The sequence below is a fragment of the Ascaphus truei genome, chromosome 5 (assembly GCF_040206685.1).
Source record: "Ascaphus truei isolate aAscTru1 chromosome 5, aAscTru1.hap1, whole genome shotgun sequence".
In the NCBI taxonomy this organism is placed as follows: domain Eukaryota; kingdom Metazoa; phylum Chordata; class Amphibia; order Anura; family Ascaphidae; genus Ascaphus; species Ascaphus truei.
This window is the reverse complement of record NC_134487.1, coordinates 118,855,148-118,872,968: the sequence shown is the minus strand read 5'-3', so window position 1 is coordinate 118,872,968 and position 17,821 is coordinate 118,855,148. Positions and strand designations below refer to the sequence as shown.

The 17,821-nt window shown below is 47.3% G+C and overlaps 1 protein-coding gene across 3 annotated transcripts in view; it reads left to right on the top strand.

The window, feature by feature from the left end:
* Positions 1-17,821, top strand: part of PPM1H (protein phosphatase, Mg2+/Mn2+ dependent 1H) — a 271,895-nt gene that overhangs the window by 79,469 nt on the left and 174,605 nt on the right. For all 3 annotated transcript variants that reach the window (XM_075600520.1, XM_075600522.1, XM_075600523.1), the window contains one exon: positions 16,363-16,528. In XM_075600520.1, the coding sequence (XP_075456635.1) occupies positions 16,363-16,528 (166 nt within the window). The remainder of the gene's footprint in view (positions 1-16,362; positions 16,529-17,821) is intronic.

Here is a 17,821-nt window from a genome sequence, read left to right as displayed (position 1 = left end):
TCAAATGGAACTCTACCTTAGCCCACTGCACTCTAATCAGATACATTATTTTGTGCACCAAAAAAACAAGCATTTTCTTTCAAAAGAAAGACAAGGACATGCTCAAAGTGCTTGATTCTAAAATGATTGAAGATCAACTGATAAAGGCTTCTGGAGAGGATTGCTGCTCTCCAACATTTCAGAATATGATCACAGTTAGATCAACCTTAGCTCAATGTTTATCAGCAGTCTATGAAATTTGGTCATGGTCGTTTCTCCAAGGCCATGTCTCTGCCTGCGTTTAGCCGCAAGTGATCTTGCAGCAGGGACGCTTTGCTGCCAAAGTAAGTACCGTACCTTACCATAGCCCTTACCCTAAAACCTATACACAAAGAGGATGGGATCCCCCAGACAAAGGGTAGTCCCAGAAACTCAAAATAATGGGGGCACTAACGGAAATGTGAGAAAATATCAAAGGACAATTTATTGGATGAACAGTAGACAAGATTTACATATTAAAACTCTAAAAGGCACAAAACATACAAAGCGAGTAGAATGCCCCTTTCTGTTAATAAAGTGTTATTCCCATATTTATACATTACAGTATTGTTCTTTTATGTATCTCAATAAATTATATACAGTAGTAGTTTTAATTAGTAGACAGCCCTATGAGTGGAAATAGAGGTGATTACATCTCACTATGAATTAAATTACATTGATAAATTGTTTACTGTTTGCCTTAAATCTTGGGATTATAGGGAATGCGTTGACTTTATGGAACTATTAGAACTGGTTCACTGATAAATCTGTTTTGAAAACAGGAAATCTGCACATTTTCAAAGTGCAGAAACCTTTCCCCCTCAAATCTAAAATAGAGAAACTGTATTGTACAGTAAGTGACAGTGATGTTCTCTGTTCTTCATTGTATATCATCCATGGTACATGTTTAACTACATAATTATAGTGCATGAAACAAGATGCCACTGTAGTACCAGATAGAATTTTACAGAACGGCATACAGTATATAAAGACCTAATTTAATTTCTCATTTGCTTTTTACTCAATTAGTAAGATTATTTTTTTACTCTATATGTACTTTTAGAAATCAACAAAGAAATATCTCTTTTTTGTTATTATAGATGGATAATACAATGTATTTTTAAAAAAGAGATAAGGCGCACAAAGTAAGTACATATATGATAAAATGTATCAAATAAAAAAATAAGTAAATAAGTAAATATCCAGATTTACCACATGGTAAATAACTGCAGGTTAATATTGGCAAAAGGTTGATACTGCTGCTGGATGAAATCAGGGTAGCGTTTATCTAGTAAGAACGCTCCTGCAGCACGCACAGTCCTCGTAGCTTTGCAAAAACAGGACGAGACAATGCGTCTAGTCTCTCTTCTTCGAATTTCTGCATCTAAGGCCACGATCATGGTGTGAGAGTGCGCGCTACTGTATGCGTGCACGTGATGCACGCCTTTACCTGCAGCCATCTGTGGCCTGGGTAGACACGATAGGGAGGTGTGTCGGGGGGCATGGCCGGGACGTCATGGAGCTGGTTTGCCCTCATTGGGCGAACCGCTCACGTGACCTGGCCGTCGCGGGAGGAAACAAATGTATTAGTTTCCTTGTGCATCGTGAGCGGCGGTGCTTCCGGTCACGGCCGCGTGCTCGGAAGACGGCCTCATAAAGGCACATAATTTTGATCACGCCACGAGTGCGGTCGTGATACCCATGGACACGGCCTAAGCATGTGGGGAGGATCGCTCCATTAGACGCAGGCACCAAGAGGTAGCAACCTAGTGGGAACTGTACCAGCTGACACTACACTAAACAGAGCAGAATTACACAGAGAGTTATTTGTAAATAGTTGCCATTGGTTCTCTTGGGGGCAGATTTTCGATCCAGGGAATATGTGGAAACGAGAAGAAATACCACAAAATAGTGGAATGTTATTTTACAGTATATAAATCTTTAGTAGATCTAGAGAGTTTAAACTCACAATTTGATTTTCTTGAGTTTTAAGCTTGTATCACAAGAATTGTGTGATATCCACATTCGGTCAACCAGGTCCCTTCCTTCTCCAATGCCTGTATCATGAAAGGGAACAAGAAGACAAATAAAAGGCCTGAGAATTCAGAGGATGAACAATTCAGCAGGATGGAGCTGTAAATGGAATCTTCAGAGAATGAGCTTTTAACAGGCCCACTTCTCAAGGCAGTAAGAGAGTTCTTACAGATCGATGACGAGCCTTCCCTTTCGGAACTTAGAGATTGCCTATTCAGGAGTCTGCTTAGGAAGCAAATAACCTTCCTTGAACACAAGAGGAAGAGGAAGAATATGATCAAAGGAGAGTGGTCCCAGCCCGACAAAAAATCTCCTTTGCCCGTGAACAATGCAGCTTCCTTTTGAAACGCTATAGACAGGCGGATGGAGAACACATTGAAGAACTCGTTTACTGCTGCGGTTGGAGCTTGCTGTGATGTTGCTCGTCTCCGATCAGGAAGCGGACCCGCAGGGCTGAGGTAGGGATACAAATTAACTGATTAGAGCCCAGGGACAGAGTCCTGTTAGAATATCTATAGTCGATAAGAAAGCAAGGGTCAAGGCAGGCGACACTGGTGAATAGTCCAGACGACAGGCAAAAGGTCAGGGCAGGCGGAAGGCAGCGAGGTCACGGTCCAGGGTGAGCAGCAGGGTTTCCAAATAGGCGAAAGGGTAATGCGCGGTGGCAAAGGCCAGCCAGAGCTGCAGTAAAAAGAACTTTGCTCGGCGACTCACACTGGGAACTGCAGCCTTAAGTAGCAGGCTGGCAGAACTGAGGAAAAAGGGCAGGCAAGCTGGAACACCTGAACTGCCAGAAACCCCGGCATGGATCGGGCATAACACTTACACTTGCAGGCCTTCTATAGCCATAACATCCGTCTCAAGAGCAGTAAAGTTATGGATTGCTAATATGGAGGAGGCTCTCCAAAACCCAAAGCATTATTCTGAGACTGACCCATACATCTATGCTGTCATGGTGACGAAAGAGAAAGTGTGACATTTCTTATGTATCTGTGATATACAGTGGAAACATTGCCTGTAAACACTAGAGATTATTTGTAGAATATATATTGCATCATATTATGATATGCAAGCATTGCTGTTAGATTATTCATATGATTTCTGTTGTAAACGACCGCAAAATCTACAGCAGTCTATAAATCGGTTGTAAGTATTGCTGTAAAACCTGTACATGTTTAAAAATCATTATTTTTTAATCAGAATTAAATCATCATAGGCCAGATTTACTACAATTGAAAAAAAAAAAAAAAAAAGTAAATATTTCAATTGTTGCTTTGCCAGTATTACAGAATAAATAGCTTTTGTACCCACTTGGTAGTTGGAAGAGGACCACTGGCTTTATATTCTCATATAGAGGTCAAAATAAACTGCATATGGAATTGGACAGCACCACATTGGGATTTTGGAAAACCGCTTTATAACTGAACTCTTATATTAGCAACTTTGCAATTACTGCAGTGTTCCTTACTGAATTTCCTAAGAGCTTTTCACAGTTTTATCTTTTTATCCTCAATTTGAGAATTATGAAACATCTGTTCAAAATCATAAGGATAGTACAGCATGTCCATGACCATTTTTTGTAACTCACTGGGAATCACTAAACTCAGATACTTGTTATGGAATGGCAATTTCTTCAATTGACTTGAATTGCAATTAAAGTCTATTGCGGTGCGATAAACCACATCGGTAATGTTGTGACTCCATATGTATATAGGTGTAGCCAGGTTCCCCCCTGTCATGGCTGACCCCCTCCTCCCTTTCGGCAGACGCTGTGTGCGAGGGAGTGAGGGGGGGCCGCGCGCGCGAAGGAGCGATCCCTGGTAGCTAGGGACGCGAGCGGCGAGCAGGCCGGTTGCCGGGGACACGATCGGGCCGTCGCTAAGGCCGCGATCGCGTTGCTACCGGCCCGGCGGCTCGGGAAGCAGGGCGCCGCCATGTTAGGGCTGTTGCGCATGCGCAGTGCCCCAACCCAGCGCGGGAGGACCAGATAGCTCGCGCATGCGCGAGATGAGCATGCCAGCCCCCAGGGTGCATAGGGGCAGAGACACCTGACGCCAGGGAACCAATAGGGCTGAGGGATTTGCCTGGGGAGAGATTGCTACATTTCGCGGGGTTTTGCAGCCACGCAGGCACTCAGGATCCGGACCAGCTAGGGGTAGGAGGTGGATGCAGGGGTGAGTGACCCTCTGCATTAGGCCAGCAGCCCCCAAGGTCCCAGTTAGGTTCTGAGCCATCTATTAGCTTGTGGAGCTTAGGGACAGGCCCTAGATAGGGACACTGCCCCATTTATTGGTTGAATAGACAGGGACACAGTGTTGAAGCCGTGCGGCCCTGTGAGGTGGGTTCTGGGCTCAGAACACCACCCAAGACCCTGCGACAAGGAGTGACATTGTCGCGCTGGACTTTCAACCCACGCGGTGTGGAGGACCCCGTCGGATCGTGTGGATTTATATCGCGGTACCCGTGGCTGGAGCCCGGGCAGGTAACCTGCAACTCACGTGCACCAACCAGGCCTATCACCAAACATAGTGGCTGCGCAGTCACACACACACATGTACAGTGGTATTTGACTTCGAGGACACGAGACATTTGGGTGGGGGTTACTGGACACAGGGTGGGGTCACATTGTGGGTGGTTAGCGTCCGCCGTGACGCCTAGAGGTGATAGCGTCCGCCGTGACGCCTAAAGGTGGTAGCGTCCGCCGTGACGCATAGTGTGGTTAGCGTCCGCCGTGGCGCATGATGCTGTTATGCTGTTTTGATGTTATGCTGTTACGTGATTTGTGTGTTTCCATGCAGTAAAGCCCGTCCTGTTTTATATTCGGTAGTGTTGTGTGGTTGTTCCTGTGAGGGCCTCCTCCCACTCCGTTGGGATCCCTCCCAGGTGGAGGCGTTGCACCTAGAGATGTATGATAAAGATGTACCCCAGGTTCCCCAAGCGGAGGCTTAGGCTCCTGAGAGCCACACAGGTTGCACAGCACGTAGTAGCGGCGGTAGTCATAGGGAAGACCCGTTACATTTGGAGGCGCTGCTGAGAGTCAGACCTGGGGTGCCCGAACTCAGTAAAAATGTCGTTAGGTTACACGTTACCTTCCCGCCAAGAGGTGTACACGTGGGCGGTAAAAAGGCAAGTCCCGCCCTCACAAACCCTTGCTGTAGGACAAGTGCCCGCCAATGCCTCATCCTATGAACTATGTTTAATCCTAATGCAGTACCCAGGCTTAGAAGATGCCAGAATCTTGGGTCGCCGCTCCGACCCCGACGGGTCATGGTGCACCGTATTAATCACTGGGGGATGTGACTTGTCGCCACAGCAAGGCCCATCCAACTTGCGTTTCCACGGGGCCCTCAGCTCAGGGTGTCCTGTTATATATCCTGAAATGCCGATAAAACCCGAACCCTGTAGCCCCAGAACAGACCTGCTAGAGACTAGTATGCGCATGTCCCTGTCCCCACCAGAAAGTGTATGCGGGGATGAGGCCAGTGTATTATCCTGTGCTAATTGTCGCTCAAGCAGACGGAGCTCCAGCCCCAGTAGAATGGGAGAAATCCAATTACTAGCCCAGGCCATCCAACAACTGGGTAGGCCCAAGCACGAATCCCCTTCCCCTCAGCCATACCGCAAGTTAAAGCTCTTTTCAGGGGTAAACCCTACTCCCACTGGTGAAGATGCTTTTGATATTTGGAAGGAATATGCTTCACAGGTACTGGAAGAGTGGACCTGTCCTGATGAGGTGAAAAAACAACGAATCATGGAGTGCCTGCGCCCGCCTGCGTCCACTACCATCAAGATGTATAAAGATCAGCATACGGGGGTTACCGCACATCAGATGATGGAGTCGCTTACCCGGGCATATGGTAAGGAAGATGATGTGAGTGAGCTATGGACTAAGTATTACAATCTCCGCCAGAAAGAGGGGGAAGACCTATCCGAGTTCATACAACGGATCCAATTGCTCTTGTGGGAGCTACGTTCCCGCCAAGTCATCAAGGCCTCAGAAGTAAATGAGTATAGGCGCACTCAATTTCTGCGGGGAGCCATACCCACGCACCATATCGTGATAATGCTCAGATGCACGCTACAGAAGGGAGACCCCCCTACTCTAGAAGACCTACTGGATGAGGTGAAGGGTCATGAGGCCTATACTAGGTTACATACGCCCAAGAAGGCCAAAGACCCGCGCAAGGATGAGACCAAGGAAGCAACAGTGCCCAAAGCAAAGGGGAGCAAGAGCGGTAAGGATACGGCCACCCCGGAGGTGCCTAGGTCCGCTCCCAGGTCACTTGACGGTCCGGGTCCCCGCCCAGACTTCCGTTGCTTCAACTGTGGCGAGCAGGGCCATGTTGCAAGGAACTGTTCAAACCCCACTAAGGCCCAGACCTACACCGTGACCGTGCGGAAGGCAAGCTCGTCCCTATCAACCATACCCGAAGATGTTGCCGAGGAGTCGGGGAGGCCTTCCACGGAGGAGACGCCCCCGGCCGATGCTTACTGCCGAGTAGGGCCCACCGCTGTAATAAGAGTCGTCGTGGAGGGGATATACTCTTCAGCACTTCTGGACACTGGATCACAAGTGACCATCATCTACCGTCCATTCTACGACCAGCACCTCAGCCATCTTCCCTTGCAGTCAGCCGAAAAGATGAAGTTATGGGGACTGAGTAAAGATGATTATCCCATAGACGGAATAGTAGCGGTCAAGCTGGATATCTTGCAGTTGAACACTAACAAGTCGCATCCCATGCTGGTGGAAGCTTTGGTCTGTCCAGAGGCTCGAGAACATCCCAGTGCCCCCATCATACTAGGCACGAATGCCGATATTGTGAGGTCGGTGATTCGCTCATTCCTACAAGAAGCCGGTGAGCTACCGTTGTCATCCCTGAATATAGCCCCTGGCCTGCGGGAAGAATGCTATAGGGTGGCGTATGAGGAACAGTATGGTGAAATCTTTAATCAAGAGCGAGGGTTATTGCAGATTCCACCAGGGGGAGTGAGGCACGTGACAGCGCTGATCAAGTACCCCAGTCGGCACGAACACGACCGATACTTCTCGCTAGAGACCCTCCCCGAGTCTGAGAATCAGTGGGGATACCGAATGATACCTGAAGTACGGGATTGGCCATCTACCGTCCCCAGGAAGATTACTGTGTCTATCCAGAACATGTCTCTCCATACTGTGCCGCTAGAAGTAGGACAAAGGTTGGGTAGAATTTATCCTGTGGATCCTGTAGACGACCCAGTGACCGTTCACACTGCCAGTGTGGGAGAAGAGGCCGAGGCACTACAATTCGACTTCGGAGAGTCTCCCCTGGAAGAAGCATGGAAAGAGAAGCTATGTGCTCAGTTGAGAGAGAGACGAGATGTGTTCTCTACTAGTGAGATGGACGTGGGATGCAGCAGAAGCGCTCAGCACACGATTCGTCTGAATGATGACACGCCATTTAGGGAAAGGTCGCGCCGCTTAGCTCCCAGAGATGTGGAGGATGTGCGGGGTGTCCTGAACGAGATGGAAACGGCCGGCATAGTGACCGGATCTCGAAGTCCCTATGCCTCACCGATTGTGGTGGTACGAAAGAAGAATGGGTCTGTTCGATTGTGCGTGGACTACAGAACATTGAACAGACGTACTGTGCCTGACCAATACACGCTACCCCGAATAGAGGAGATTCTCAGCGCACTGTCCGGAAGCCAGTGGTTTAGCGTGTTGGACCTTCGATCTGGGTATTACCAGGTTCCGATGAGCCCTACTGATCAAGAAAAGACGGCGTTCGTCTGTCCCCTGGGATTTTATCAGTTCACTCGGATGCCCCAAGGTATCTGTGGCGCTCCAGCCACTTTCCAACGGCTTATGGAAAAGACGATTGGAGATATGTGTCCGCGTGAGTGTTTGGTCTATCTAGACGACATAATCGTGTTCGGAGCCACCCTTGAAGAACACGAAACTAGGCTGATGAAAGTATTGGATCGCTTAGGGAAAGAAGGCCTGAAGCTCTCATTGGATAAGTGCCGTTTCTGTCGAACATCGGTCACTTATGTGGGTCATATCGTGTCCGCAGACGGAGTGGCCACCGACCCGGCCAAGGTGGAGGCGGTGGTGAATTGGCCAAGACCCGAGAATGTGATGGAGCTGAGGTCATTTCTCGGGTTCTGTGGATATTATAGAAGATTCGTGGATGGATACTCCAAGAAGGCAGCTGTGCTGAACGATCTGCTGAAGGTCTATCCAGAGGAACCCAAGCAGAAGAGGACCCCCCCAAGGACCCCCTTCGGGGATCGGTGGACGCCGGCTTGTGAGGAAGCATTTAAGAGGCTGAAGAATAGTTTAACAGAGGCTCCCGTTCTAGCATATGCTGACCCGGAGAAGCCTTACATTCTGCACGTGGATGCCAGCCTCAACGGATTGGGAGCTGTGCTACACCAGAAGTACCCCACTGGGCTTCGTCCTGTGGCATATGCAAGTAGAAGTTTGACTCCCAGTGAAAAGAATTATCCAGTTCACAAATTGGAGTTCCTCGCCCTCAAATGGGCCATATCTGACAAACTACATGATTACCTATATGGGGTCACCTTCGAGGTCCGAACAGACAACAATCCGCTGACCTATGTACAAACCACGGCCAAGTTAGATGCGACCGGTCACAGATGGTTGGCCACCCTCGCCAATTACCAGTTTTCTATGAAATATAAGCCTGGACCTCTCAATATAGGAGCCGATGCTCTATCTAGGAGATCGGGACTGGGCGAGACCGCCGACGATGGCCCTTGGGAAGAAATTCCAGGACCAGGAATGAGAGCTATGTGTTCCACTGCTGCTATTGTAAACGACCGAGTGGCATTCTCCGAGCTACGAGTAGTGGATTCTTTAGGGTGTCGACCTCAAGCCCTTCCAGAAGCTTACTGCCACCCTGATGGCATGGGTCTAACACAAGACGTCATCTTCACGGTGAAGGAACTGGTACTAGCACAGACACATGATCCTGCGGCTAAGGCTGTCCGAGAGGCCCTACACAAAAATTACTCTGCACTGGTGAAACGGGCTCCTCGCGAGGATGTGGGTCTTCTCATGAGAGAATGGGATAAGTTTGAGATGGATAACGGCCTACTCTATAGGGTTGTTCAATTCCACAATCATCCTGACCGTCGACAACTATTTCTACCTCGGCGTATGCAAGGTCTCGTTTTAAGATCACTACATGATGATCATGGACATTTGGGGGTGGATAAGACCTTGGGTTTAGTGCGAGACCGGTTCTTCTGGCCTAGGATGCGGGAGTCAATTGAACAACACTGCAGAAAATGTCTACGGTGCATTCATAGGAAGACCCTTCCCACCCGTGCTGCTCCAATGGGCCATCTCAAAAGTGCTGGGCCTATGGATTTAGTTTGTATGGACTTTTTGTGCATAGAGCCAGATTCAAAGGGTATAGGAAATGTGCTAGTAGTGACAGATCACTACACTCGATACGCTCAAGCCTTCCCCACGAAGGACCAGAAGGCTACCACAGTGGCTAAAGTGCTGTGGGAGAAGTATTTTGTGCATTATGGTCTGCCCAGCAGGATGCACTCTGACCAGGGACGGGATTTTGAGAGCAAGCTGATCAAAGAGTTGCTAACACTGTTGAACATTCAAAAGTCCAGGACTACTCCCTACCACCCGGAGGGAGATGCGCTCCCTGAAAGATTTAATCGGACATTGCTGGACATGCTAGGCACTCTGAAAAATTCCCAAAAAGGAGAATGGAGTAAACATGTTGAGGCCTTGGTGCATGCCTACAATTGCACTAGGCACGAGTCCACCGGATACACCCCATACTTCATGATGTTCGGGAGAGAAGCCAGACTGCCAATCGACATCCGCCTACGGGTATCTACCGACGGGATACCCAACATGGCTCATTATCGATATGTGCAGAGACTCCAGGACAGTCTGCACCGTGCCTATCAGTTAGCTGAAAGAGCCACCGCTCGACTGAATGCCAATAATAAAAGACGGTACGACCACAAAGTACGCTATAGAGCGCTCCAACCAGGAGACGCAGTTCTCCTACGCAACTTAGGGATTCCAGGCAAGCACAAGTTAGCTGATCGCTGGAGGGAGGGGCCTTTTCAAGTAGAGTCCCAAATGCCGGGCCTCCCTGTTTATCGCATACGTGATGTGAATGGCAAAGTAAAAGTTTGGCACCGAAACCACTTGTTACCTATCTCCCAACTGGGAGAGAGTGAACCTGAAACAGAAACAGTAATGAACGACAGTGAGCCTGAAGAGGTTATTGCGAATCCCGGCCCCATAGATGAGACCATTCAGGATCCTTTGGAGGGAACATCCAACAGGGACTGGTGGGCACCTCCCGAAGGCGCAACAAGTAAGGGGCCAGCTGACAAAGTACCTCCATTGGAATTTTCACCAAGTAATCAATCACTAGATCCTACCACTCCGAGTTTTGTGCCTCAAAGAGACAATGTTCAGTTGCAAAGAGACTTTCCTCAAACTGGTTCACCCTCTGCCAGAGAGTCTAGGCCTCAAGCCTACGATGGTCTGTCTCAAGAGGAAGAAATGGAGACTGAGACTCGCAGGAGTCAGAGAGTGAGACGCCCTCCCACTAGAGTGGCTTATGATTCATTAGGGGCACCTCACTATGAGTCTCAGCAGCAAGCTAAAGCCAAGCTAGCCTCAGTTATCAATATGTTTGTTGAACTGTACAATCTCGTTTAGAGTAATCGTTAAGTTGTACTTTAACACTGCATTTTTATTATATAATTTTTGTACACTGTTGGAAGGTTATGTGGTTCAAGCGAGGACGTTGGAGTTCTCACCAGGGGGAGGATGTAGCCAGGTTCCCCCCTGTCATGGCTGACCCCCTCCTCCCTTTCGGCAGACGCTGTGTGCGAGGGAGTGAGGGGGGGCCGCGCGCGCGAAGGAGCGATCCCTGGTAGCTAGGGACGCGAGCGGCGAGCAGGCCGGTTGCCGGGGACACGATCGGGCCGTCGCTAAGGCCGCGATCGCGTTGCTACCGGCCCGGCGGCTCGGGAAGCAGGGCGCCGCCATGTTAGGGCTGTTGCGCATGCGCAGTGCCCCAACCCAGCGCGGGAGGACCAGATAGCTCGCGCATGCGCGAGATGAGCATGCCAGCCCCCAGGGTGCATAGGGGCAGAGACACCTGACGCCAGGGAACCAATAGGGCTGAGGGATTTGCCTGGGGAGAGATTGCTACATTTCGCGGGGTTTTGCAGCCACGCAGGCACTCAGGATCCGCACCAGCTAGGGGTAGGAGGTGGATGCAGGGGTGAGTGACCCTCTGCATTAGGCCAGCAGCCCCCAAGGTCCCAGTTAGGTTCTGAGCCATCTATTAGCTTGTGGAGCTTAGGGACAGGCCCTAGATAGGGACACTGCCCCATTTATTGGTTGAATAGACAGGGACACAGTGTTGAAGCCGTGCGGCCCTGTGAGGTGGGTTCTGGGCTCAGAACACCACCCAAGACCCTGCGACAAGGAGTGACATTGTCGCGCTGGACTTTCAACCCACGCGGTGTGGAGGACCCCGTCGGATCGTGTGGATTTATATCGCGGTACCCGTGGCTGGAGCCCGGGCAGGTAACCTGCAACTCACGTGCACCAACCAGGCCTATCACCAAACATAGTGGCTGCGCAGTCACACACACACATGTACAGTGGTATTTGACTTCGAGGACACGAGACATTTGGGTGGGGGTTACTGGACACAGGGTGGGGTCACATTGTGGGTGGTTAGCGTCCGCCGTGACGCCTAGAGGTGATAGCGTCCGCCGTGACGCCTAAAGGTAGTAGCGTCCGCCGTGACGCATAGTGTGGTTAGCGTCCGCCGTGGCGCATGATGCTGTTATGCTGTTTTGATGTTATGCTGTTACGTGATTTGTGTGTTTCCATGCAGTAAAGCCCGTCCTGTTTTATATTCGGTAGTGTTGTGTGGTTGTTCCTGTGAGGGCCTCCTCCCACTCCGTTGGGATCCCTCCCAGGTGGAGGCGTTGCACCTAGAGATGTATGATAAAGATGTACAACCAGGCCTATCACCAAACATAGTGGCTGCGCAGTCACACACACACATGTACAGTGGTATTTGACTTCGAGGACACGAGACATTTGGGTGGGGGTTACTGGACACAGGGTGGGGTCACATTGTGGGTGGTTAGCGTCCGCCGTGACGCCTAGAGGTGATAGCGTCCGCCGTGACGCCTAAAGGTGGTAGCGTCCGCCGTGACGCATAGTGTGGTTAGCGTCCGCCGTGGCGCATGATGCTGTTATGCTGTTTTGATGTTATGCTGTTACGTGATTTGTGTGTTTCCATGCAGTAAAGCCCGTCCTGTTTTATATTCGGTAGTGTTGTGTGGTTGTTCCTGTGAGGGCCTCCTCCCACTCCGTTGGGATCCCTCCCAGGTGGAGGCGTTGCACCTAGAGATGTATGATAAAGATGTACCCCAGGTTCCCCAAGCGGAGGCTTAGGCTCCTGAGAGCCACACAGGTTGCACAGCACGTAGTAGCGGCGGTAGTCATAGGGAAGACCCGTTACATAGGTATGTATATTTTTTATGTATTTAGCTCCATTTATCTATATAGCCATACTGAGAAGAAAGGGCAGGCAAGCTGGAACACCCGAACTGCAGCAAACTCCGGCATGGATCGGGCATAACCCTTACACTGACAGCCTTCTATCGCCATAACATCTGTGTGAAGAGCAATAAAGTTATGGATTGCTAATATGGAGGAGACTCTCCAAAGCCCAAAGCATTTTTCTGAGACCGACCCATACATCTATGCTGTCATGGTGACAACAGAGAAAGTGTGACATTTTCTTATGTATCTTTCATATACAGTGGAAACATTTATCTATAGCGCTTTACAGCAATTATTGACATGGCATAATATAACAAATAATGGCAATAAGCACTTCAGACATTACCATAACAATAGTAAGGGGGATCCCTGCCCCGAAGAGCTTACTGTATATTATAAAATTGTATATAAAGAATCTTGCGTAATAAACGCTTTAGCTAATACAAATCAGCAATTGAGTAATAATTTCCCAACATACAGTATAAATTATTCCATGCCACTGGTTGTTTGAGAATGTCCAAAATATTAAATATTCTATGTCATAGAGCCCATTCTGTGCAAAGATATTTCCTTTTGAGGATCTGCAAGGAAGTGCCCACAGACAAGATATTGTCTAAGAAGTAGGTTCATTCATATAAAACCATAAGAATTGCATACTGATGACATGGTAGATGTAATCATAAGAAGATCCATTCAATAAAAAAGTATATATAAAATATAAAAAAATATATATAAATATAAAAGTTTAGTTATGGATACATACAAAATTAAAGGAGTAATCCAACTCAGCGATTTGTATTTATTTTTTAATTGAAGCCCATTAATATCAGTTCCAGGGACCCCTTGCCTCCCGGGATACTTACCTCCATAGTAGGTGCAGGTATCCCTCTGCTTTTTAAAGCTCGTGTGTCACATGTGCCGGCAGGAAGCCGCACCGGGTAATGTTATGGCTATCTGTTGACTGCGCAGGTCACGGGAGCTTTTAAAAGCGGCCATTACATGATGCCTGCTAGCCGAGCAGAATGGCTAACGGCACCTACTGCGGAGGCACGTATCTCTGGAAGTAGGGGGTCCCTGAAGTTGAAATGAATGGGGTTCAACTCTGGAGACCCCCTGCTTCAGTCATCTGTATATAATTTTTTTTTATACAAATCTCTGGTTTGTAGTGCTGCTTTAATCCACTAATATATATTGAAAAAGTATTGTGGTGACAGAGGTTGCTAGTCCTGCCGGCTGACAGGAAATACTTATTCAAAATGCACTGATATAAATGCTTGTTCGGGTTGTCAATGTCACCCACGAGTACACACAAGGACACGCCCACACCAATTGTTGGTAAAGTATAGTTTATTGAAATACTTCGCTTCGTGTCACAGCATTAGCAGTTAAGATACCACACGCACAATTACCAGGGGAACCTCCACACCTCTTCACAGGTGCCTGGCAGTTACAGTTACTTCTCCTGCGATCATGTATTTCCTGGACACAAGTGGCCTCACCGTTAGTCTTGTGCTGAGATTAGGTTCTGTCCACCCTGGATCGCAAGACAAAGCTTTTATACGCTCATCTCAAAGAGTAGGGAGGGTAAGTCGGCAACACGCGCACTAAAATTTTAACCTCTGAGTGCCAGACCGGAGACTTAGACAGTCACTGAAAAAGAAGTAGTATGCGATCTGAAACGCACAATAAACTATATACTGAACGTTTCAGACTATGTAAGCATAATTACAGCAACAGTAGACATTTTTACTAAGAACCAAAAATTAACCCATTACATGCCTAGAGGCTAACCCCCTCCATGCCTAGGCCATCAGAAACAAGACAAACTTTTATTCTCCCTACAAGTATATATTTTCATGTTTGTTTATAATTCTAGGTAAAGTACAAGAACAAAAAAAAATTCTTCCTTTAGAAGGAAGTTATTTGAGTTTATCTTTTGTGTAATCTGCTGAATAGTGTCTTCCATAGTAGGCAAAAAGGGATTCGTACCCCTGGTGGTCCTTTCTCCCATGTCGGTCCTTTCTCCCATGTCGGTCCTTTTTTGCACGCCTCATGAAGAACCCTGAGAGGTTTAAAAGCTTGTAACATGATTTTTTTTTTTTTTCTGGTAGTTGACATTTTTATTTAGAAAATATTTTATCTGTTGTTCCAATAAAAAGTATCATACTACTAAAACCTTCTCCCTCCATTATTTTACCACATTAATAGTAGTTTGAAAGTTATATTGTTATGTAGCTTCAACATTGTCACATTTTTATTATTACAATGGCACACGTATAATAAGAAGCAGTATACTGTACTGTATATGTTTATACAGTAACTGTTTATTTTTTAAAACATACAATTTTTTTACTTGCTACTCTTTAGAGTACGTCCAGGCTGGCACAAAACCCACTTTCATAAAATTATGACCACTGGTTATATTACGCACACAAACATTCAAACAAGTCAATAATAACAGTTAAAGCTGCATTTATGACCGATCATGCAAGTGGACTTCTTGTACATGTTTTCCTTTTGACTATATATTTTATCACTGTAATACTGACTTTTTTTTTTTTCCCCTCATAGTACAGAACTGATTTATTTATTTTTTTTGTTTGTTTCAAACGTTTTTATTGTTTTTTGTGGTATCACATCAAGACTTTGAAACAGAAGGAACAATGTACATAGATTTCATCCGAACAATAGAACTATCTTTTTTGGTATTTAAACATATATTCTGGTCATAAGGTCTTAAGACATTTCATTAAAGCCAACACAAACTCCATCTTGGCTTTAGAACATTTAAATACTTCTGGGCCTCCATGCTGACTGTTTTATAGGAGCCTCTTTCTTGAGTATAGGAAGAAGATGAGGCTATATTACTTAATTAATTGCTGCTGATGGGTCATTTCTAAGGCCTTAGCCATGATCCCTGCTTGCTGGCGGAAGCGCGCTAACGCGCGCTCCCGCTCAGCACTGAGCCCCTACAGCCGCAATTAGAGCGGCTTTAGTAGGGGCTCACCTATGCTTCCGCAAGCGTGCGGAAGCGCAGGTCTTAGGGGAATTTAAAATTCCCCTGCTTGCCGGCGCGACAGGCCGGTCACGTGAGCGGTTCGCCCAATGAGGGCGAACCAGCTCCGTGACGTCACTGGCCCGTCCCCGGCCAGTGACGTGCCCGCCCCCGGCCCGCCCTCTGACGGCCCCCTGACAGCGCGTGCGGTAAGCAACCGCAAGGCCAGGGAAAGCACCCGCTTTCCCTGAGCCTCAGCGCGCCTCAGCGAGCAAGCAGGGAGCCTGGCCGAGGCCTAAGAGTACTGGTTAAACTTGAAGGATTATTGTGTGTATCCAGTATGTGTCGTTGTAGTGCACGAGAGGACTGTTTTTACTACAGCAGGCATTGATTGCCCTTATATTTTTTCCACTTGTGTCCCCTTTCTCTGTTCTTTGGCGGGGGGTTTGCATCTACTACCAGTTTGATATTGTCCCCCATATTTACATCTGCTGCAAAGTTAGCAACTCACTTAAAAGTTTTTGTTTTGAAGTGGTCCTTGAAAACAAACGCTTTTTTTTTTTTTTAAATAACGTCGATATTTACGGACAATATACAGAGAGAACAATCATATTTAATATGGATTGGGTCCATAATCTGTAGTTATTTAGCAAAATGACTGCATTTTCATAGCTACCTGTATGTGTAACTTGTACTGTATATTCTAAATGGTGATTTTGTTTTGTAGGGTAATAAATGCAGGTAAAAGTACACACAATGAGGATCAGGCAAGCTGCGAGGTGATGTTTGTGAAGAAGAAAGCAGGAGTCCAGTTTACTCCCAACAAAACCTCCTCAACCAAACGAAGGTCATCTCTGCCAAACGGAGAAGGCCTGCAGTTAAAGGAAAGTTCGGTAAGTACATCTGATCCTGAAGTTCAGAACATTGCAGCTATGAACATGCAAAGTATAACAGCAACATTTACTCATATAAGGGTTATCACTTTCTATTAAGACCATGCAGACAGGGGGCTATTATTATTATAATCTTTTTTTATTTGTAAAGAACCAACATATTCCCCAGCGCAGTACAATTGGGCTACAGAGTGAGATCAATTTCATAAACAGAATGGCACACAAATAAGGATAAACAAGTGCAAACCGATAGAGAAGGTAATGAGGACCCTGCTCATGTTAACGCATAATCTAGAGGAATAAGGGGCAATGTTGAAACAAAAGGTAAAGTGGCTGCTCATTGTGGGATGGAGTATGCCTCAGGATGGGGTATGGTCCAGCTGCACAGCTGGTCCCATTAAGATTTGGGGCTGTGGATATTACTGGTGTTTCATAGCGTGGAGTTTGGTCCTGCTGCACAGCTGGTACCAATAGGGTTGGAGGAAGTATGTTAGGGGTATGTCAGATAGGATTTCTGAAAAAGGTGAGATTTCAGAGCGTTTCTAAATGTCTGAAAGCTGGGGGAGAGTCTGGTGGCGAGGTAGGAAATTCCAGAGAGGGGGCAGCACGGGAGAAGTCTTGTAGGCGGGAGTGAGAGGAGGTAATAAGGCAAGAGGAGAGGCCTATGTCATGGGCAGAATGGAGGGGGCATTTAGTTGTTTATTTTGGGGCGAGGGCTGAGATGTAAAGGGGGGCAGCATCGTTGAGAGCCTTGTGAGTCAGAGCTAGGGTGTTAAATGTGATTCTTGAGGATATGGGAAGCCAGTATAGAGATTTGCATAATGAAGCCCCAGAAGTGGAGTAGTGAGTGAAGTAGATTAGTCCGCAGCAGCATTTTGAAGGGATTGAAGTTGGGACAGGTGGATGAGGGGAATGGCAACTAGGAAAAGGTTGCAGTAGTCAAAGCGGGACAGGATACTGTAAGTGAGTGAATTAGGATTTTACTTGCGTCGTGATTGATAAATGGGCGTATTTTAGCAATATTTGGGAGGTGGAGATGACAGGACTTGGGGAGGAATGAAGGATAGGGCAGAGTCAAAGATGACCTCTAGGCACCGTGTTTGGTGTCTTGATGAGATTGTGGTATTGTCAGTGAGGGAAAGTTAGGGTGTAAGAGTGACAATGGAAGGAAGAAAGATTATTAATTCTGTTTTGGACATTTTGGCCAATGTAATAGAGTGTAAAGTGAGGTGGAGTGCAGGAGAAAGGGGCGTTAAACAGTGTAGAAGGCAGCAGAGCGATCCAGGACAATTA